Source organism: Nannospalax galili, unplaced genomic scaffold, assembly GCF_000622305.1.
Source record: "Nannospalax galili isolate Female #2095 unplaced genomic scaffold, S.galili_v1.0 scaffold708, whole genome shotgun sequence".
NCBI lineage: Eukaryota > Metazoa > Chordata > Mammalia > Rodentia > Spalacidae > Nannospalax > Nannospalax galili.
In genome coordinates, this window is record NW_008358110.1 from 653,026 (window position 1) to 675,240 (window position 22,215).

Here is a 22,215-nt window from a genome sequence, read left to right on the forward strand (position 1 = left end):
GTCTTTTTGAGACAGGGTCTCTCTGTAGCCCCAGCTGTCCTGGAACTATGTGGACCAGGCTGGCCTCGAACTCACAGAGATCCGCCTGCCTTTAATCCCAAGCACTGGGATTAAAGGCGTGCACCATCACACCCAGCTCTATCTGATATTTGAAGTTCAGTCTCTACATGAGCCTAGTGTGCAAAGCAGTAGTGTGGCTGAGGGGCACCAGGGAGCCTTAAAAGGCTTTGAACCAATTGTGAATACAGCCCACGCAGCACCCCAACACTCTTGTTTCTGGGGTGCCTCCCTTTTCCAGGGCTCAGCCTGAAATCTCTGCTCTCTGCTGTGGACTTTGCTCATGCTGTTTCTACACTTACCCAAGTACCCGGTGCTTGTGATTCTGAGGGAAAGATGACCTGAGGAGACAGCTCCTCTGGCTGCTTGCTTTCTGAGTAGCTGTACAGGTGATCTGACTCAGGTCTTACAGGGCATTATAAGGAATAGTGGTTTTACTTTGAGTGAAGTTGGGGTGCGGGTTGAGTAGAGGGGCCATGTAATCTGGGCATAGTACTTTTTCCTGTGCTAAGCTATATTCAACCCGCCCGTTCACTGTTCATATTTAAAACACTAGTTCAATCTGGTCTGATCCTGTTTGCCCTTATCTTTGTGCCTTTAAGTCTTTTTAAAAAAATATTTTATGGGGCTGGAGAGATGGCTCAGAAGTTAAGAATGCTGGTTGTTCTTGCAGAAGACTCAAGTTCGAATCCCAGCACCCACATGGCAGCTAACAACTGTCCATAACTCCAGTTCCAGGGGAATCCAACAGCCTCTTCTGTCTTCCGCAGGCATTGCACAACGCTGGTGCACTTACCTACACGCAGACATAACACTCATACACATAAAATAAAAATAAAAAATATTTTAAAAATATGTATGTATGGCCTGCATGTGTGTAAGTGTACCTGTGTACACTCCCTCAGTGCCTGAGGAAGTCAGAGAGAGCATTCAGATTGCTTGGAACTGGAGTTACCAACAGTTGTTAGCCGCCATGTGGGTTCTGGGAACCGAGCAGCCAGTGTTCTTAACCGAGTCATCTCTCCAACCCCACCAAGTCTTTTTTTTTTTTTTTTTTTTTTTTTTTTTTTGAGATAGGATCTCACTGTGTAATCCAGGCTGGACTTGAATTTATAATTTAGAACCATCCTCCCCTGTCAGTCTCCTGAGTGCTGGGATGGCAGCCTGCACCACCATGCCTGGCTTGCCACTCAGCCTTTTCTTTTCTTTTAGCAGAGTCCTGAAAGGTATTGGGGATGTTCAAGCCATCAGTTTAACTTGAAGCCATAGGCTCTTAAAACATTTTTAGGGGCTGGAGAGATGGCTCATTGATTAAGAGCACTGGTTGCTCTGTGCAAAGGACCCAAGTTTGGTTCTCAGCACCCACATGGCAGCTAACAACTGTCTGTAACTCCTGTTTCAGAAGAATCTAACATCCTCTTCTGACCTCCACAGGCATTGCATGTCATGGGTGCACCCATACAAGCAGACAAGACACCCATACACGCAAAATAAAAATAATAAATAAGGGCTGAAGAGATGGCTCAGTGATTAAGGATGCTGGTTGTTCTTGTAGAAGTCTGGGGTTTGAATCCCAGTACCCACATGGCAGCTAATAACTGTCTGCAACTCCAGTTCCATGGGATCCAACGGCCTCTTCTGTCCTCCACAGGCATTGCATGACATGGGTGCACTTACCTACATGCAAGCAAGACACACATACACATAAAAATAATAAAATATTTAAAAAAATAATAAAATATTCTTTAAAACCTATTTTTTAAAGATTTATTTTTAAAAATTGTTTTATTTATATGCTTGTTTTTTGTATTTGTATGAGTATATGCCACATGTGGGCGGGTGCCCAAGGAAGCCAGAAGAGGGTGTCAGATCTCTGGGAGCTAGAGTTATAGGCAGTTGTGAGCCACCTGATATAGGTGTGAGGAACTAAACTTGAGTCCTTTAGAGGAGTAGCAAGTGCTCTTTTCTGACCATGTCTCTAGCTGCTTCATAAACTAAAATGAAAAATTAATGAGGTTTAGTGGCACACCTAGTTAAGGAACAGGAGTTGGAAGCTAGCACAGACTGCATAGTGAACTCCAGGCCAGCTTGGCCTATAGAGCAAGACCCTATCTCAAAAAGCAGCAGGGATGGGGAGATGGCTCAGTGGGTAAAATGCTACATGAGGACCTGGGGATCAAGTTCAGGATATACTGAGTCATCAAGTCAGCTCCCCCACCCCTGTTTATTTTGTTGTTGTTGTTACTTATCTATAATTAGTGATAACACACTGGGTTTCTGTTTTTCTAATGGCTTATGTTGAATATCTTCATGAACATATATGTATGGACATATTAATTAATTAGTTATGTTTTGGTCTTTTTGAGACAGGGTCTCCTTGTAGCCCCAGCTAGCCTGGACTCACTATGTAGACCCAGCTGGCATCAGTCTCACAGAGATGGGCCTGTCTCTGCCTCTCAGGTGCTAGGATTAAAGGCACACACCACCACACCTGGTACATGGACATATGTATGTTGCATATACTTTATTTGGGAAGTACCAGTTTAAATCTTTTGCCCTCCCTCCCTCCCTCCCTCCCTCCTTCCTTGTTGTTTTTAAAAGACAGAGTCTTGCTATATGGCTGACCCAGAACTACTCACTATGTGGGCCTGTCTGGCCTTGAACTTACAGTGATCCTCTTATCTCTGCCTCCCAGGTGTTAAGATTCTAGGCATGTGCCACCATACCCAGCTAGAAGTTCTTTTTTATGTATTTATTATTTGTTAGTGATTTTTGCAAAATTTCTTATAATATAGTTTGATCATATTCAGAGCTCTTCCCCTTTCTGCACTCCCTGTTACTCCCCTTACTACCCCCTGTCCAATTTCATGTAATATATTTTTATATATGCCTATAGAGTCAGAAGCCTGGAACCTGGTCAGTCTACCAAGTCTTACCCTTAAATGAGATTGACTCTCCCCTACTAGCATCCATCACTTGCTAATAGCTCCTCAGAGAGGGTTGGAGTTTCTTACCCACTTCCCTACTATGCTGGAATTTTGTCTGGCTTGAGTTGTGTATGCTGTCACCATTGTTGTGAGTTCAGATGAGTAACTTCCCAGCCGTCTGGAAAACCCTTTCCTTGTTGTGATCCACCATCTTTGACTCCTACAATCTTTCTCTCTCCTCTTCTGCAATGATCCCCGAGCCTTGGGAGGCAGAGTTTCGATATAGGTAATTATCATTAAAAATTTTTTTTTTTTGGTCTTTTTGAGACAGGGTCTCCCTGTAGTCCCAGCTGTCCTAGAACTCACTATGTAGACCAGGCTGGCCTTGAACTCACAGAGATCCACCTGCCTCTGCCTCCCAAGTGCTGGGATTAAAGGCATGTGCCACCACGCCCGGCCCTATCATTTTGAATTTTGTATTATTTGCTTTTTTTTCTTTTGAGGCAGGTCTCACTGAGTTACCCAGGATGGCTTTGAACTCACTGTGTAGTCCGAGCAGGTCTTGAACTTGTCAGCTTCCTGCCTTAGTTTCCCTAGTAGGTGGGATCGCCAGCCTGATCCACCAGGCCTGAAGCCTAGTAGTCTTTGATTTCTAAGGCCTAGTTTTCTCCTTTTGACCTTTGGCCTCAAAATGGGGGTTCTGTTCTTTTTTCTGGGTACATCTGGCCTAGGCCCAGAGAACAGAAAATAATGACAAAGCAGCAGAAAATAATGACAAAGCTCATGCAGCTTCTCAGATTGGGTAGGAAGTTCTGCATCTGCCATTGTTGTAGGTGTTGGTTGGTACCCTCGGACCCACTATTACTGCTGCAGCTCACTGCATATGGTAGCCTGGGTGCAAAAGAAGGGAGGTAAGTAGGGAAAAAATAAGAAAGGAAGGAAAATGGACCATGACTGTCATTTCCTTTTCAATGTTAGAAATTCCCTTTCCTAGTCTTTGACCCTAAACAGTAAGCAGAGCTTCTCTTGTAGCTGAACTCTAGTTTCTAGCATGCCTGAGTCCAGACCAAGGGATGTCAGAAGAAAAATGGGAAACTTAGCATCAGCTTAGTGGTACTCAATTTTTGTCTTCTTGGTAGTGCTAGGGATCAAACCCTGGGCCTTGTGTATGGTGTACAAGTGATCCAATCACTGAGCTACATCCTTTGCCCTTGTGGTACTTGAATTCTTACGTATTTCCCCCACCCTGAAAAACTGTTCCCTGCATTCTGCCCAAGCTTTGTATTTATGTGTAGTAGGAGACAGGGTGGAGGGTGCTAATCCATGATAGTCTGAATTAAAACTCATTCCTTTAAGGCTAGGCATGGTGGCACAGACCTTTAATCCCAGCACTTAGGAGGCAGAGGCAGGTGAATCTCTGAGTTTGAGGCCAGCCTGGTCTACATAGAGAGTTCCAGGGCAGCTGGAGCTACAGGGAAACCCTGTCTCAAAAGGACAAAAATAACCCAAACCAAAACAACAACAAAAACTTGTTCCTTTATTTTTCATTTTGAAAATATATTATTTATTTTTATTTTATGTATGAGTGTTTTGCCTGCATGCATATAAGTATACCACATGCATGCAGTGCCCGCAGAGGCCAGAAGAGAGCATCAGATCCCTTGGAACTGGAGTTCTGGATGGTTGTTAGCTGCCATGTGGGTACTGGGAACCAAACCCAGGTCCTCTGCAAGAACATCAGTGCTCTTAGCCACTGAGCCACCTCTCCACCCCTATTTTTAATTAAAAAAAATCTTTTGTATCCTTACTATAAAACATCTTTGTTGTAGAAAACTTGAAAAATAAAGGAAAAGGTAAAATAAACCAAATTAAAATCTTCTGTAAACTAATGAGCTATTACTGTTGGTATATAGCCCTTTTTAATTTCATTTATATATGTTTTTTCAATATTTGGGAGTAAGGATTGAACTTGGGTCTTTCACACACCAACATTGAGCTATAACCAGCTGCTCAGTGTTAACAGTAAAAACTAATTAGCTAAATGAAATTATACTGTTAATTATTTTAACTGGTAGTCTTAAGATCCAGATATTATTGACTTAATCTAATGCTTTCTTTACTCAATCCTATGTTTTCTTAAATAGATAGAAAATATTTATCCTCAGCCTGGTTGGGTTGAAATTGATCCTGATGTTCTCTGGACTCAGTTTGTTGCTGTAGTAAAAGATGCTGTCAAAGGTAAGAGGATTTATAAAAATAATAGTACACTGTTTCTAATAAGAATCTTCTAATGGTCTTTTGAGAGAAGAGCCATGGTTTCTCAGTATTTTGCTGAGGGGGAATTTGTGGTGTACAGTGAGCTACTTTGTCAAGCATAAAGGTAAGAGGGGCCATGTCCCCTGGTGTGGCCCTTTTCAGCTACCTTCCTTTGTTCCAGGTTACAGTGCTTATTTCATTTCCTGGTGGGTATAGCACTCCAGAGGATTAGAAACAGTTACCCTTACTGTTCCTTCTTTCACAACTGCCTTACCTGATTATAAAATAAGTTATAGTCCATTGAGGCAATGTTCTAACCATAGTTGAGGCTCAAGTCTTAGTGCTTAAGAATGTTTTTTGAGGGTGTTTGAGAGATGGCTCATCAGTTAAGAGCACTGACTGCTCCTGCAGAGGACCTGGGTTCAATTCCCAGCATGCACATGGTGGCTAACAACTGCCTTCAGTTCCAAGGGATCCAGTGCCCTCTTCTGACCTCCTCGGGCATTGCACCACATAGGTGCACTTACACACATGCGGGCAACATACTCATACCCAATAAAATAAAAATATTTTTTTAAAAAGAATGTTTTTGGTTGTTGTTTTTTTTTTGGGGGGGGGCGGGGTTGAAACAGGGACTCCAGGCTGGCCTGGAACTTGCTATATAGACAAGGCTGGCCTCAGTCTCACAGAGGTCTGCATGACTCTGCCTCCCAAGTGGGGCATGGTGGCATACACCTATAATTGTAACATTTGAGATCAGCTTGGCCTACTTAGGAAAACCTCCTGAAAGAAAGGGGCTGGAGAGATGGCTCGGTGGCTCAGTACTGTTCTTCCCAGAGGTCCTGAGTTCAGTCCCCATCATCCACATCACTCAGCTGGCAACTGCCTAACTCCAACTCCAGGGAATCTGATACCCTCATCTGGCCTCTGTGGATACTGCACTCATGTGTACAAGCCTACACATAGACACACATATATACATAATTTTTAAAAAAAGAGAGAAAAAGTGAAAAAAGAATGTTTTCAGTGTAACCTTGTTCAAAAACATTGCACTTTTTTTGACTGAATTGCTTCTCTTTTTCATCTTTTTAGTTTGTAATCATTTAAATCTTATTTTAAAAGTTGTAATAGGGGCTGAAGAGATGGCTCAAGGACTAAGAGCACATATTGCTCTTCCAGAGGACCCAAGTTCTCTTCTTACCATCAGGTACACCCACATTGGGTGACTCACAACTCCCTGTAACTACATACATTTTAAAAAATAATTTATTGAGAATTTCATACATGCATATAAGGTGTTTTGATCAAATCCATGCCTACTCCCTCCCCTCCAACTACATACATTTTTTTAAAATCTTTTTTTTTTTAAATCTTTTTTCAGCTGCCAGGAACTCACTCTGTAGACCAGGCTGGCCTTGAACTCACAGAGATCTACCTGCCTCTGCCTCCCAAGTACTGAACTAAAGGTGTGCACCACCAAGCCTGGCAACAGTGAAAGTTTTCCAAAAGTATGGGCCAATTCAGTAGACCATTCCTCATTTTGTTGTCTCGTTCCTCATGATTAGATTTAAGTTAAAGATTGTTGGAAACAGTACTATATAGGAGTGATACATTTTCCTTAGTACTTAAATTGAAGTTGTGCCAAATTCACCCAGTGGGATAAATTTATTTTAAAAGAATTATTACAAGCCAGGTGTGGTGATGCACACCTTTAATCTCATTGCCCTGGAGGCAGAGGCAGGTGGATGTCTGAGTTTGAGGCCAGCCTGGTCTACATAATGAGTTCCAAGCCAACCAGAACTATATAGTGAGACCCTGTCTCAAAAAAAAAACAAGAAAAAATAACATTATAAGCAGGACATGGTGACATATCATGTAATCCCAGGAGGCTATATCAGGAGAATGGAGGCCAACCTGTACTATATAATGAGACCTAGTCTCAAATTTAAAAATACATTATATGAAAAACATATTTCTGCTAGGCGTGGTGGTGCACACCTTTAGTCCCAGCACTCTGGACCCAGAGGCAGGTGGATCTCTGTGAGTTCAAGGCTAGCCTGGTCTGCATAGTGAGTTCCAGGCCAGCTGGGGCTACAGGGAGACCCTGTCTCAAAAAGACCCCCCCCCAAAAAAAAACCCCAAACCAACAAAACATATTTCTAGGCATAGGCATGGTGGTGCACGCCTTTAATCCCAGCACTAGGAAGGCAGAGGCAGGTGGATCTCTGTGAGATCGAGGCCAACCTGGTTTACATAGGGAGTTCCAGGCCATCTAGGGTTACATTGTGAGGCCCTGTTGCCAAACAAACAAAAACAAAAGAAACAAACCAGAAAACATTTCTATATTTTAAGGAAATTTGAGTTTAAAATCTGGTGTTTTGGTCTTGGGACCCAAACCAAACAGTGGTACACTGTTTGCTTAGCACTTGAAGCCCTGAATTCTATCCTCAGTTCTGTAAAACAAACAAAACAAACCCCAAACTAAAAAACAGAATTAAAAGATTCTTGTTAGGGCCAGTGAGTTGACTCAGTGAGGAATGGAATGTGCCACGAAATCCTGGTGACCCAACACTGATCTCCAGAACCCACATTAAGGTTGAAGTGGAGAACTGACTCCATAAAGTTGTCCTCTGACTTCTACAGGTGCACCTTGCTATGTGAACTACCCCCTCTCCATCATGAGTGTTTACCTGTACACACACACACACACACACGCACACGCACACGCACACAAATCCATACAAATAATGAGACAGCAGGGTTTGGGGAGATGGCTCAGTGGTTAAGAACTCTTGCTGCTTTTCTAGCACACACAGCTGTCCATAACTCCAGCTGCAAGGGATATAATGCCCTCTTCTGGCCTCTGTGGGCACCTACACACTGGCATACACAAACACAGAAATAAAAACAAATCTTTGAAAAGTAATAAAATGCCACCACCAAAACCACTCATGTTAACTGAGTATGGAGGCTCAGGCCTATAATCCTAGCACTCAGGTGACTGAGGCAGGAGAATTAAGTTTGAAGTCAGCTTATGCTGCATAATGAGTTTTATACCAGTCTATGCTACAGAGTAAGACCCTGTCTCAAAAAATAAAACAAAAAATAAACAAAAGCAGAACTCATGTTTTTATTTTTATATTTAGCATCTGTTTGTCTTGAAAAATATCTCAGCTTCAGTAATTACACTGGTTTCCACAGGGATTTTCCTCAGTCATCATCATCTACATCTATTGTGATTGACTATTGTGTAAGTTAAGATCTAGTTTTTCAGTATTGTGGGGGGGAATGCAGTGTGACGTGACTTTTATTAAACTTTCTTTTCTAATATTTAAAGCAAGAAAAGGGGCCACTTTTGTTATTATCTTTTTTCCCTTTAAAATAAAAACGACAAAATTATCTTAGTAATGCTTTACTTATTAAACTCAGATGTTTTTGCTAAAGATTCTGTATTGTATTATACAGTGAAATCTCACTGCCTGTCAAACATATCTTATCTGCCTTTACCTTTAGCTGCAGGAGTACAGATGAATCAAATTGTTGGTCTGGGCGTATCAACGCAGAGAGCAACTTTTATTACGTGGAACAAGTAAGTGCTTTGTGTGGCTAGTGCTGGCTTCATCTCCAGCTTCAGGGGGTTGGGTGCTGTGAAACTTCTTTGGAGAGTTTTCAGTTTGTGAACTGAGGCCAGTTGTGTTTGGCTAAGGCGATGAAAATGGGCTTACTGTCTGGCTCCCCACTTATCATCTGCACTTGATTTACTTAAAATAATGAGAAGAAGCCAGGCATGGTGCTCGATTTGGCAGCACACATACTGCGGTTGAACCGGTACAGAAAGAAGGTGGTACATACCCATAGTTCCAGCACTTGGGAGACTGAGGCAGGAGGATTAGCTTGAACCAAGTTGGAGGCCATCTGGGCAATATAGTGAGATGCCGTCTCAAAAGAAAACATGAAATCATAGTAAGGAGATTGCTGCTGTCATAAAAGGTCTGCATTCCTCTTTTGAGTAAATTGGCTTTTCAAAAAAACAGGGTCTAGGATGCCTTATATGCAGAGAGTCCAAATTTCAGGAATAGAATATCCTTAATGATCTACATTTTCAGACTTGCTTTTGTTTCATGTCAGTTTCTATAGCATCTGAGGTGTCTGTGGTGTAGACACATTGCAGGACAGTTGTAGCTGTGGACAGTAAACACCTGCGATGGCAGCTTTCATTATCTGGAAAAGAAACCTATCATTTATGTCTTTGTTTATTTTTCCAGAGAAAGAAACTGAAGCTCAGAGAAATTAGTAAGTTGTTCAAGGTCACTCAGTAACTAGAGCCTGATTCTAAACTATCTTTTGGCTTCGCTTCTTTGTTTCACTGTTTTGGAGTTGAGCCTAGGGCCACAGGCAGGCTAGGCAAGTGCTTGTCCACTGAACAGCACCCCAAGCCCTAAATCTTTTTTTTCTTTTTTTTTTTTTTTTTTTTATGAAGCAGGTTCTATATTCTTTTTACCATTCCATTTTGCCTCCAGTATGTGCTTTCCTTACTTTTAACACAAAACAATACAAAAGGAGCTGGCCATGGTCACCTTTGACTGTTGTTCCAGCAGTCAGGAATCTGAGGCTGGAGGATTGCTTAAGTCCAAGAATTCAAGACCAGCTTCACAATGTAGAGCCCTCTCTCAAAATAAAAGAAGAGGGCTGGAGAGATGGCCCAGTGGTTAAGAGCACTGACTATTCTGGTAGGGGACCCAGGTTTACTTCCCAGCAATCACATGGCAGCTAACAACCATCCATAATTCTAGTTCCAGGGGATCAAGCACCCTCTTCTGAATTTCATAGACATTGCACAACATGGATGCACTTAAATACGTGCAGGCAATGCATTCATACACATAAAATAAAAATAAAATATTTTTTAAAATAAAATAAAAGCAGAAACAAAAACTGTAACATGGGGCTGGAGAGATGGCTCAGTGTTAAGAGCACTGACTGCTCTTGCAGAGGACCTGGGTTCAGTTCCTGGCACCCACATGGCTGCTAACAACCACCTGTAACTCCAGTTCGAGGGAATCAGACACCCTTTTCTGGCCTCCATGGGCATTGCACAACATGGGTGCACATACATACATGCAGGCAAAACACTCAGACACATAAAGTTAAAACAAAACAAAACAAGGGGCTGGAGAGATGACTCAGTAGTTAAGAACACTGGTTGTTCTTGCAAAGACCTGGGTTCGAATCCCAGCACCCACATGGCAGCTAACAACTGTCCATAACTCCAGTTCCAGGGGATCTGACGGCCTCTTCTGATCGCCACGGGCATTGCACAACATCGTGCACTTACCTACATGCAGGCAATAGGCAATACACGAATACACGTAAAATAACAAAACAAAACAAAATTGTAACGTGCCTATATTACAAAGTGCTGGACTTTGTAGAACATTTTGGGCAGTAAGAAGGAAAAATAAGGCGAGGGTGTCAAAATATAATCAGGTGGATTCACAGGAATCTGGCTTTTGACTCAGTATTAGGCAAGAGGAAGACATTTAGCCAGGCTTGGTGGCTCACACCTGTAATGTGGGCGCTCAGAAGGCTGAGGCAGGAAAATTGCTTGTTCATGGCCAGCCTGGGCCACATAGTGAGACCCTCTCTCAAAAAAACAGACAAAAAGCTATAATACTGAATAAATCCAAGTTATTTGCAGATCTAAGCAGTGGTACCACACCATCTTGGATGAGGTGATTCTTTGTGGGAATGGTCCAATGCATTGTAGGTGTTTAGTAACAGCCCCTTCCTTGGGAGGAACTCAGATGTTTCCAAGCGTTGCAAAATTGCCCTCACTTGAGACCTGCAGAGCAGAAGTCTTCAGAAGAAGATATAGTCTGGTAAGATTAGATGGAAGAAAGAAAAGTTTGCCAGGATTTCCACCAAGGTATTTTCCCTCCCACATTTAAAAAGATTCCCAGTGGGAAGGAAGGCTGACCAAGCAATGCCATCTGAGAAGCGGGAGGCAGAGAAGCCAAGACAGGAGAGAGTTCCTGGGGAAGGAACTTATTGAAGTCTTTCTGTGACCCTTTAATTTTAGAAAGGAACAGACCAGTGGACTGAGAGACAGTTCAGTTATCTTACAGGTGTAGTTGTTAAAGAGACTTTTTTCACCTAAAACTGTACTGTGAATTTGTTTTCTTAATTACACCCCTTTATTATTTTATTGTATTTTATTTTACTTATTTTTTTGAGACAGGATCTCATTATGTAGCCCTGTCTGGCCTGGAACTCACTGTGTAGACTAGGTTAGTCTCGAATTCACAGAGTTCTACCCACCTCTGCCTCCTTAGTGCTGGGACTAAAGGTGTGCATCACCACACTTACCCTCCCCCCTGTTTTTTTTAAAATGTTTATATTGCAAACACTTTTTACTTGTGGAAACTGAGACATGCACATTTTTTGAAGAAGTGTGTAAAGCTGCATGCTTGTTTCATGGTAAAAGAATGGAGCCTTATTCTGCACACTGGGCTGCAGTAGGCCTCTACAGGGTGTCATACGGACAACATCGGAATGGACCTAGCCCAGAGCAGACAGGAAGTACTTCTTGCTCCCCTGTGAGATGAAGAGACATCCTGGATCCTACAGAATAATCCATTGTTTATTCCAGGCCAGCCAGCACCTTCTCCTTCTTGCTTTCTGTGTTGTATGTGTTTTGTGCACATGTGTGTGCATGTGTGGAGGCCAGAGGTCAACTTCTGGTGTCGTCTATTGGCCTACAGGTGTCCTGTCCCACCTCCCCAGTGCTGGGATTACAGGGCACACTGCCATGGGCTTTTTACCTGCTTTAACCAGGGAGCCGTCTCTCTCAGCTTGTTTTTCTTTTCTTTTTCTTTTTTCTTTTTTTTTTTTTTTTGAGAAGGGTTCCATTAAATAGCCTGAACTGGCTTCAAACTGACAGTAATCTTGCTGGGCTTTTTTTTTTTCTCTTGTGACTATAGTGCATTCCCATCTTCATGACTTCCGGAAATGATTTCCTTTATGGTTGCTATAATACTATAAAAGTCTAAAACTTTCAACTTGATGTTTTTTTTTCCTGGTACCCCCGCCCTTGCGGGCCCCCAAGCCAGGAAACTCAATGTTAATGTTTTTCAGCCCTGAAATTTTTTCATGCTCTTTAGGTTGAACTTTCTTCTAGTATGTTTAATCCATGGTGTATTTAGCTTGCTTTCTAAAATACTGTAAGTGGTATTTTCCCCCATTTTTCTTCTTTTGAAAAATCTGTTTGTTTCTTCAGTTGCTGTGTCTCTGAGGGAGGCTTTGCCAGCTAACCTCAGATCAGGATGTGTGCCAATTAGCAGTGTAAAATGTGAGTCAGAGCCTGGGATCAGTCCATAACTGGTGATAGGTTCACAGAGCTCAGTACCGGTTTAAGACTGAATACGAAGGTGAAAACCAACACCAGCCTGTCAGGAATTGATAGTCTCTCTTATCAAGTATATAAACCTCTGTGTTTCTCCTGCCAGATGTCTTTTCTTGTAGCATTTGCTATTTATGTTAATGATTATTGCTAATTATTTGTGACACAAGTATATGAGCAGCTACAGAAGGGTATAAAGTGTTAGAAGGATTGAAGACAGTTTGTATAATATTGTCTTTCACGTTTTCTCTTTATAGAGATAAAATTAACTCAAATCTGTGCTGACTGACTATTGGAATATATGCCACCACTTCACATCAGCTTTCTAGATTGTTCTGCATCATGTTATGAGTCACCAGCACTTTCCTCTTGTGATTTTTCTCTTTCCTCTTCAGCTTTGCTAACCTTTCAGCTCCTCTAACACAGTGTGCTTCGTCCTACCTTGGTACTTTTGAACACGATACATTTTGTCAGCACATTTACCTTCCTGGTTAATCTCTATGCATCCTTCAGAGCCCAGTTCCACTGCCATTTCTCTGGTCCTTCTTCCTGGACCAGGTAGGATCCCACAGCATATACTCACGGGCTCCTGTATTTCTTCTTCATAGGACTTGTTCCTATTGCAATGATTTGTTTGAGTTCCCAGGTAGAAAGTATATTCTTCAGGTCAAAGATGCCCTATTTTTCTGTTCATAGCTCTGTCTCCGACTCCTGTCAGAAACTGCCTTTATAAATACTTGCTGAAACGCGGGCTGGAGAGATGGCTGAGAGGTTAAGAGCACTGACTGCTCTTGCAGAGGACCTGGGTTTGATTCCTAGCACCCACATGGTGGCTAACAATCATTTGTAACTCCAATTCCAAGGGATCTGATGCCTTCTTCTGACCTCCATGGGCATTGCATGACATGGCTGCACTTACACATATGCAGACAATACACTTATTCACATAAAAATAAAATAATAAATAAAAATATTTTTAAAAAGTACTTACTGAGACCAATGAAGACAAAACCAGGAATTGGACTGCTTGAGTGGGGAGTAGGGGTCTCAGGAATTGAACTGGTTAGGTCAACATGGTTAAATTGACCCAGAACTGAGCAAGGCTAGTGGAGGCCAGGGCTGGGGCGTGCAGTTCAGTGCCAGAGCCATGTGCCGAGTATGCTCCAGGCCCTGGGTTCATCCCCAGCACCGTGAAAATAAAAGAAAAAAACATTAATGATAAAGTAGCCTGTGGATGAATCCGGTTGATCGGGAGAAAGCACCAGGACACAGATAAAACTCCATCAGAATAGAGTTTATTAGCAAAGGTACACATGGGACAGAGTCCCTTCCGGGCAGGGAAAATGTGTGCTTCTCTTGACTTCAAAGACCAGGGTGCCTATCAACTTGGTTCCCTTTTCTCAGGGGCTTGTGAGGTCCCTGAGGCCCTGTTGGTGAGGGGGTGGGGCTATCTGAACCTTAACAATTAATACATACCAGTGGGTGTTTTGTAGGAGCCTCAAAGGAAAAGGACCTTTTTTCTTCTGTGTTTATTAGCTCTGTACTGTTATTGTAGTATTGACCCAGGGCTTGCTAGATTTTTGTTTGTTTTGCTTTGTTTAAAGGGAAAGGAATAGCCTAGGCTGGCCTTGAACTCATGATCCTCCTACGTTCACCTCTTCAGCTTTTTCTGCTAGCGTTTGCCACTGCACCTAGTAGACTTTTTTTTTTTTTTTTTTTTTTCCTTATGACAGGGTCTTCCTGTAGCTCCAACCAGCCTAGAATTCTCTATGTAGACCAGACTGGTCTCGCTCTCACAGAGGTCTGCTTTTGAGACAGAGTCTCAAGGCCCAGGAAGACTAGACTGGCCTTGAACTCATGGCAGTTCCTTCTAAATGTTGGTGTATGCCACCATGTCTGGCTTGGGTTTTTCTTTCTTTAAAAAAAATTAAAAAATACATTATCAATGTGTGTGTGTGTGTGTGTGTGTGTGTGTGTGTGTGTGTACACTGAGGGCATAGTTATGCCCCCATGCATGTATGGACGTCAGAGGACAACATTTGGGAGTCAGTTCTCTCATTTCACTGTGGGTTCCACACAGCAAATTCAGGTTTCCAGGTTGAGTCATCTCTACGACCCTGATTTTACATTATTGGATACATTTTGGTAATCGTATTAGGTAAACAATGGCTAAGACATTCTAAAGTTGAGGGGTGCAGAAGGCCTTAAGAGATATTTTTGATCCTTCATGGGTCATTTTTATCTGGATTAGGGTAAGTATGATGACGGAGGATCCATTAGCTTTTTAAATTTTGCTTTTTAAAAATATAGATTGTATCTTCAAAGGTCTTGTCACTAATTTTGTTTTTGAAAGTATACACATTGTAGTGTTTCAAAAGAATAATCTTTTGGGGCCAGAATCTGATTTATAATCTGATACTATGTGTCAAATAGTACTTTTGGTTTTTTTAATTTATTATTTTAAAAAAAGTAGCCTCAGCTGGCCTGGAACTCACTATGTAGACCAGGCTGGCCTTGAACTCACAGAGATCCGCCTGCCTCTGCCTCCCAAGTGCTGGGACTAAAGGCATGCACCAGCATGCCTGTGCCTTATTTTGTTTTCTCTTATGGCAGATTTTTTTCCCCAGCATTAGGGATTGAACCTGGGCCTCATGCATTCTAGCAAGCATTCTAGCAATATCCCCAGCCATCTGTGGCAGATCTTTCATATAATATCTGATTTACTCTTTCCATCTTTCCTAGGAAAACAGGACATCATTTTCACAACTTCATTAGTTGGCAGGACCTAAGGGCAACTGATCTTGTAAAATCTTGGAATAATTCTCTTCTAATGAAGGTAATCTTTTTAATATTTTATTTAATTTTAATTTTATGTGTATGGGTATATTGCCTGCATGTGTGTAAATGCACCCGTGTTGTACAATGCCTGCAGAGATCAGAAGAGGGCATCAGATCCCCTGGAACTCGAGTTATGGCTGGTTGTTAGCCTGTAGGTGCTGGGAATCAAACCTGGGTCCTCTGCAACAGCAAGCAGTGCTCTTAACCACTGAGCTATCTCTCCAGCCCAAAGTAATCTTTATTTTATTTCTGTAATTCAGATGTTTTTTGTTTTTGTTTTTTATACATAGATTTTCCTTAACTGTAGATGTGTTGAATTCCCCACCTTTCTTGCTTTAGGGCATTAAGACAAAAGTACTGATCATACATTCCCCCAGAGTGAAATTTAATATAAGCCCCCTAAAAGCATCTGTGGTAGATGAGTTTCAGGACTGTACCTCAGGAAGTCTGGAGGAGCTCTGGGGTAGACCAGTATTTGTCTTGCTGGAGAGAATTCATGTTTCTGTCTTTGAGAAATGAAAAAGATATACAGATTACATGAATTGAAATGACCGAATTTCATCATCTCTCTTATAAAGTGGAGAATGGATATTGACACAGCAGACTGTCCAGTTCTTAATGTTATGTAACAAGTTGCAGGCCATCAGTAAATGGTAGTTATGGTGATGTCATTAAGAGTAGCAAGGATAGTGCCACTAGCTGCTGACATCTCGTCTAATACCCCTTATGTCTACATGTGATATGATTGAGGCAAAAGATGCGATGTTTTAGCTCTTCAGACAGGGTCAGGTCTTCAGTGTTTGGTATTATTAGTGATATTTAATGTTGATTTTAAGACTTCTAATGGCTCATGATTAAGTGTTTTCTCAGATACTGTAATGTTATGAGGTGGTACAAGAGAGAGTGTCTGGGGCATCAGGTTTATTTGATAAGCATTTGGAGACATCAGTTTTTTAAAATTTTGTGTGTGTGTGTGTGTGTGTGTGTGTGTATGCATGTGTGCACATATGCATGCCTATATGCCACAGTGCGTGTGTGGAGGTCAGAGAACAACTTGTGGGAGTCAATTCTCTCCTTCCACCATGTGGGTCCCAGAGATCAAACTCAGTTCTAATTTTGTGTGAAAATGAATGTGAATATATTTTAGAGTATAACAACGATGCATGAGTAAAACAACTTCGGCATAATGTTACCTGCACCTGCATGGTTTCTTATGTTTTAATATGTATTATGTATCTAGCTTTAATAATTAGTGAGGCTAAATATCGAGAGTTGTCCTTCCTTCCTTCCTTTCTTTCTTTTGGTCATTTTGAGACAGGGTCTCCCTGCATCCCCAGTTGACCTGGAACTTGCTGTGTAGGACCACTGCGTCTGCCTCTCAAGTTCTGGGATTAAAGGGGTGAGCCATTACTCCCAGCTGAGAGTTTGTATTTCTATAAAAGGCATATAACTGGGTGTGGTAGATCACATCTGTACCTGTAATCCCAACACTTACAGTGCTGAGACAGAAGGATTGCTGTGAGTTCAAGGCCAGCCCGGGCTACAGAGTAAGACTCTGTCTCAAAAAAAGGCAAAAAACAAAACCAGCAATAGCAAAACCCCAGAGCAGTACATTATTTAAGAGCATTGGAAGTGGTGATAAGGAAACGTCATGAGCCCTAAATTGTATAACTTAAAATCATACCAGTTAGGGATGCAGAGCCCCACCCTGCAGTTACCCGCCCTAAGTACTAATAACCAATCCATTATGGTTGTTGGAAGTGTCTAAGGTGTATTTTTCAGAGATGTCACCAAGGTTATTAGTTTGGCTAAGGCTAGCCCCAAGCAAAATAGTGGCATAATTAAGATATGTGGGTGTAATAATCCCTTGCAACTATTCCTTTCTTCCATTCTCCTCCTGCACCCATGCTTCCTCTCATTTTCATTTTCCCTATACCTTGATCTGTGGATAAAGCATCTCTGTGCTCTAGCATAAAATCCTAGCTCCTTAATATGGCTGGGCTCTGACTGCTTCCTAGACCCCTTTTCCCTGAAGTCGCTGAGGATTGGCTCCACCTTTACCAGACTGCTTTACTCTTTTAACAGTCACATCCTTCTTCGTTCAAAGGCTTCACCAGTGCAGGGGGCACTCTGCTGTAATAGCTAACTCCTTGTCATCCTTGAAAACTCAGCTCATACTTACCTACCTTCCCTATACAGCCATCTCAAAGCAGCCCTCTCGGCCTCCTGACTCTGACGCTTATTCCTTCACAGAACTTAACTACATCTCAGGCATTCTGAAACATTCATTTTTTTTCACATTTAATTTTGTGTGTGTGTGAGTGTACATGTACATGAACTATGACTTTTATGTGGAGGTCAGAGGACAGCAGGAGTCAATTTTATGTAGGCTTTGGGGATCAAACTCTGGTTATCAGGCTTGGCAGCAAGTGCCTTTCCCCACTGGCCTAATTTGCTGGTCTTACCAGTCTTTAAATTGAATTTTTAATTGAGATAATTATAGATTCTCATGCTGTTATAAGAAATAAGAGAGCTCTTGTACACTGTGCAGTTTCCCCTGATGGTAAGATTTTGTAGAACTATAGTATAATTTCACAGCCAGGACATAAAGATAAACAATACCTCTTACTCCAGTTTATACCAGTGTTCTGTACTCGTGTGTGTGTGTGTGTGTCTGTGTCTGTGTCTGTGTGTGTGTGTCTGTGTGTGTGTCTGTGTGTGTGTGTGTGTCTGTGTGTGTGTCTGTGTTACATTCTATACAATGTTTTCATCTGGGTAGGCTTTGTGTATCTACTACCATCTGCAGGTATTGAACAGTTCCATTACTACATAGATATCTTTTATCTTATTTTATTTTTTTATGTCTATGAGTGTTATGCCTGTATATGTGTAAGTGCACCTGTGTCATGCAGTGTCCATGGAGGACAGAAGAGGACGTTGGATCCCCTGGAACTAGAGTTACAGATGGTTGTTAACTACCATGTGGGTTCTGGTCTTCTGCAAGAACAACCAATGCTCTTAACTGAGCATCTCTCTAGCTCCAGTACTTCATAGATCTCTTACATTGTTTTTTCAAAAGTGAATCTACATCTTTTCCATACCCTGCCATCATTCCTACCTCTTGGTGACCACTAACCTGTCTCCTATATAAAAACTGTTCAGGGGCTAGGTGTGGTGGTGCTGGCCTAGCATCTGGGAGTCAGAGACAGGAGGATCATGAGTTTGGAGTGAACTAGAGAGTGAGCCCTTGAAGGTTTAAAAAAATGTTCTAATTAAAAAAAAATGTTTCAGTTACCCTCCCACCCAATCAGGTGACCTTAGCTGCATGTGGGGAGGGGCTAAGGATATCTAAGCTGAGAACACCTTGAGGCATCTCTCTTGCTATTTTGTGTGGCTGTTGGGAAGTCACAGGATCTATATTTGAATGTGAACTTTCCAGTGCAGCCGTAAATGGGGGGGGGTGCCCACTCTTCTGTAAATAAACCCCCACCCTATGCTGTGTTAGCAAGTCCAATAAACTCGTTAGGATTCCCCCCCCACAAAAAAAAGAACAGAGCTAATGGAAACATTCATTATCCCACCAAAGTTGACCCCATGTTGGCAAATCCTTTGGCCTTTGATTTCTTATTCCTATATTTCCCCCTTAAACTTCATTGTATATATATTTTTATGTACCTGCTTCAAGGTATTTCTGGAAAATTGTGTTAAAAATTGCCTCTCTTTGGAATTAAAAAAAAATGCTACAAGCCAGGTGTGGTATATTTGAAACCCTGTCTCAAAAAAAAAAAAAAAAAAGGTTGCATACCTAAAGTCATGCCTTTGTAAAGATTAACCTTTTCTCTAGAGAGTCCTGCAAATTGGCGGTGGTTTTAGCAGCTCTGTGATACAGGTGCCCCACTAAAGTGTATTTGCTCTCTTTTAAAAATGTTTAATTTTGGGGGGGGGTTCTGTTTTGAGACAGGGTCTTCCTGTAGCCCCAGCTGTCCTGGAACTCACTATGTAGACCAGGCTGGCCTTGAACTCACAGAGATCTGCCTGCCTCTGCCTCCCGAGTGCTGGGATTAAAGGCGTGCGCTACCACACCTGGCTAATTTTTATTTTATGTGTATGAGTATTATGCCTGCATGTAAGTAAGTGCACCTGTGTTGTGCAATGCCCTCGGAGGACAGAAGAGGCTGTTGGATCCCCTGGAACTGGAGTTATGAACAGTTGTTAGCTGCCATGTGGGTGCTGGGATTCGAACCCAGGCCTTCTGCAAGAACAGTTAGTGTTCTTAACCATCGAGCCATCTCTCCAGCCCTGAGTATATTTAATCTTTCACTTGCTGAAGGACATTTGGCTGCTCTGAATATTGTTTGTACAGACCTTTTTTGTTTGTACATGCCTTTGTGTAAACAAAAGTTTTCATTCATTTTCCTAGGATAAATGCCCCTAGAGTAAAACTGATAGACTTGAGAATTGCTTTTTTTCTTCTTCTCAAATATATGAGTATGTGATGTGTGCACATGTGTGTATGCATGTGCATATGGAGGCCCGAGGTTAATGTCAGGAATCTTTCTTGATCGATCTTCCACCTTATTCTTTGAGTCAGGATCTCTCAGTCAAACCCAGAGCCTGCTGATATGGCTAATTTCATTAACCAGTTTGTTCTGGGATCCCATCTCTACCTTCTTGCTCAAATTACAGGCAGGTCATCATGCCTATATAGTATTTATATGGGTTCTGGGGTTCAGAACTCTGGTCTTCTTGCTTGTAAGGCAAGCACTTTAACCACTGAACCATCTCCCTAGCCCAGTAATTACTTTTGTTTGTTTTGAGACAGGGTCTCCATTGTAGCCCTCACTGGCCTACAACTTGCTGTATAGCCCAGGCTGACATTGAACTTGTGGTGATTCTTCTACTTCTGTTACCCAAGTGCTGAGATTGAAGGTGTGTGTACCACTACACCTGGCTCGAGATTTTGTTTTATAAGAAACTGCTAAACTGTTTTCAAGATTGACTCTGTCTTTTACTTACTGCCAGCAATGTGTAACACACATTTTGTCTTCTCTCTCTCTCCCTCCTTCCATCCCTCCGTCCCTCCGTCCCTCCCTCCATCATTTCCTCCCCTCCTCTCTTTCTCTCTCCCCCACCTCTCAACAGGGTCTTACTATGAATCTCTGACTGACCTGTAACTCACTATGTAAGTCAGGTTAACCTCAAATTTTTAGTGGTCCTCTGCCTCAACCTCTGAAGTATTGGGTTTTAGGTGTGCACCACCGTCTCTAGTTCTTCTCTCTGTTTCTCTCTCTCCCTCTCTTCCTCCTTCCCCCTCCTTTTTCTCTCCCCCAGGGCCTTTCATATGCTAGGCAAGTAGTTCAACAGCCCCCCAACCCTCTTTGGTTGAGACAGAGTTTCACTATATAACCCAGGCTGGATCATCGCTAAACCTGGTGTTGCTAACTTGATTTCTTCCTTTTTAAAAAAATATTTTATATGTATGGGTGTATCACCTGAGTGTATGTAAGTGCACCCGTGTCGTGTAATCCCTGCACAGGTCAGAAGAGAACACTGGATTTCCCTGGAATTAGAGCTATGGATGGTTGTTAGCTGCCATGTGGGTGCTGGCAGTCAAACCCAGGTCATTTGCAAGAGCAGCCAGTGCTCTTAACTGCTGAGCCATCTCTCCAGTCCCTAACTTGATTTCTAACTGAAAAAAAAAGGAGCTAGTAAGAGCTCATTCTTATTGATTGGCATTAAGTTTTCTCAGGGTTCTGATTTATTGAATCAATTATGAGTAACATGAAAATATTTGGGATATGGGCCTTCAAAATCAAAGCTGAGGAAACAGCCTTATGTTGATGATGTTAATATTTGAGTAGCACTGGATGATGCTGTCCAGTATACTAAATAATGTAGACTTATCTGGAATACTTTAAAAGTTAAGTATGTATTTCCTAGTAAAATAAGAATTCTGCAAATATAGCCTTCTCCTTTTAATCTTTCCCTTTACTTCCACAATTAACAAAGTAAAAAAGAATTGTAGGCTGATGTGTGCTGTAGGTTTAATTTTTGAGACAGGGTCTTGCTGGGTTGCCCAAGCTAGTTTTGAATTCATGAACTCAGGTAATCCTCCTACCAGAGGTAATCAGCCTCCCAAGTAGCTGGTACTAAGTGCATGTCAGTGCACTCAGTAGAAAAGAGTGGTTTTAAGTGTTCTATAATACGTAAGCCTCTGGCAATTACTGAAGAAGTTCACAATACATGTGTCACATTTGAAATGTTGAAATACAAATTGTCCACTTACAATAATATTGTTGTTCTTGATTTTCTTAAGCATTCAGAACATTTTATAAGTTGTTAAATGACTTCTTTATTGCTGGGTGTGTTTGCACATGTATCATCAAAATACATCAAATAGTTGGGTATGGTGGCCCCTGCCTGGACGGGGAGGTGGACGCAGAAAGATCAGGAGATCAAGGCCAACCTGGACTACATCGGATCCTGATTTAACAACAAAAACATACCATTAACTGTATTTTCCTTTAAAACTACTTTGTTTTTAAAACAGTTATTACACAGTTCCTGTCGGGTGATTCACTTCTTCAGTCGAAGTAAACGGATATTAACAGCCAGTCGGTTCAATTTTACTACCCAGCAAGCTTCTTTGAGATTGATCTGGATTTTACAAAACCTGTCTGAGGTAAGAAAAGATAGTGTGTGTGTGTGTGTGTGTGTGTGTGTGTGTGTGTGTGTGTG

At 41.9% G+C, this 22,215-nt stretch overlaps 1 protein-coding gene across 2 annotated transcripts in view; it reads left to right on the plus strand.

The window, feature by feature from the left end:
* Positions 1 to 22,215, plus strand: part of Gk5 (glycerol kinase 5) — an 88,323-nt gene that overhangs the window by 4,482 nt on the left and 61,626 nt on the right. For both annotated transcript variants that reach the window (XM_008856346.3, XM_029557819.1), the window contains exons 2-5: positions 5,129 to 5,222; positions 8,754 to 8,829; positions 15,382 to 15,475; positions 22,028 to 22,159. In XM_008856346.3, coding sequence (XP_008854568.2) covers positions 5,129 to 5,222; positions 8,754 to 8,829; positions 15,382 to 15,475; positions 22,028 to 22,159 — 396 coding nt within the window. The remainder of the gene's footprint in view (positions 1 to 5,128; positions 5,223 to 8,753; positions 8,830 to 15,381; positions 15,476 to 22,027; positions 22,160 to 22,215) is intronic.